Source organism: Eimeria mitis, genomic scaffold (assembly GCF_000499745.2).
Source record: "Eimeria mitis Houghton genomic scaffold, Emh_scaff1203, whole genome shotgun sequence".
NCBI lineage: Eukaryota > Apicomplexa > Conoidasida > Eucoccidiorida > Eimeriidae > Eimeria > Eimeria mitis.
In genome coordinates this window covers 9549-10313 of record NW_013568188.1, presented here as the reverse complement: position 1 = coordinate 10313, position 765 = coordinate 9549, and the positions used below count along the sequence as shown (strand labels likewise).

General features: G+C 52.0%; 1 protein-coding gene across 1 annotated transcript in view; it reads right to left on the bottom strand.

Moving 5' to 3' along the window:
• EMH_0031820 (uncharacterized protein) overlaps positions 1-765 on the bottom strand; it is a gene marked incomplete at both ends in the record, with an annotated part of 9650 nt that overhangs the window by 1302 nt on the left and 7583 nt on the right. Inside the window, one exon of the mRNA XM_013494569.1 lies at positions 229-409. Coding sequence (XP_013350023.1) covers positions 229-409 — 181 coding nt within the window. The remainder of the gene's footprint in view (positions 1-228; positions 410-765) is intronic.

The following is a 765-nucleotide window of genomic DNA, read 5'->3' as shown; positions in this document are numbered from 1 at the left end:
AAAAAAAAAAAAAAAAAAAAAAAAAAAAAAAAAAAAAAAAAGACAAAGACAAAGACAAACCCCAAGAGCGCGAGCATATTTGGGCTTCGGGGGGACCATATAAACAGCAGTTTGTCTTCCTTCTCTCAATCCTAGTCTGTCTTTATTTAAAAAATAATCACAAAGACAATCATAATTTCGGCTGTCTGCTGCTGAATCAGCCCCCATCTGCCACGCAGAGAAACGCACTGTTCCTGCTGCTGCTGCTGCTGCTGCTGCTCCTCCACCTCCCCCTCCTGCTGCTCCTCCTGCTGCTGGAGCTGCTGCTGCTGCTGCTGCTCCGTCCCTGCTGCGAGAGGAGACACCACGCAGCAGCTGAGTCTGCAGCCGCTCCCAGCTAGCCCGCTGATTCACATCCAACCGAGAAGGCCTGCAGCAGCAGCAGCAGCAGCAGCAGCAACAGCAGCAGCAGCAGCAGCAACAGCAGCAGCAACGGCAGCAACAGCAGCAGCAGAAACAGCAGCAGCAGAAGCAGCACACAAAGCAGAAGGGAAAGAGATGAAACGCAGACGCTCTCAACGCAGCAGCAACTGGCAGACAAACTCAATGCAGCAGCAGCAGCAGCAGCAACAGCAGCAACAGCAGCAGCAGCTACTGAAGCAGCAGCAACGGAAGCAGCAGCAACAGCACGACGAGCAGCAAGAGGAGAAGCAACAGCACTATCATCATCCGCAGCAATATCATCAGCATCAAAACCAGCAGCACCAGCAACAGCAGCAACATCAT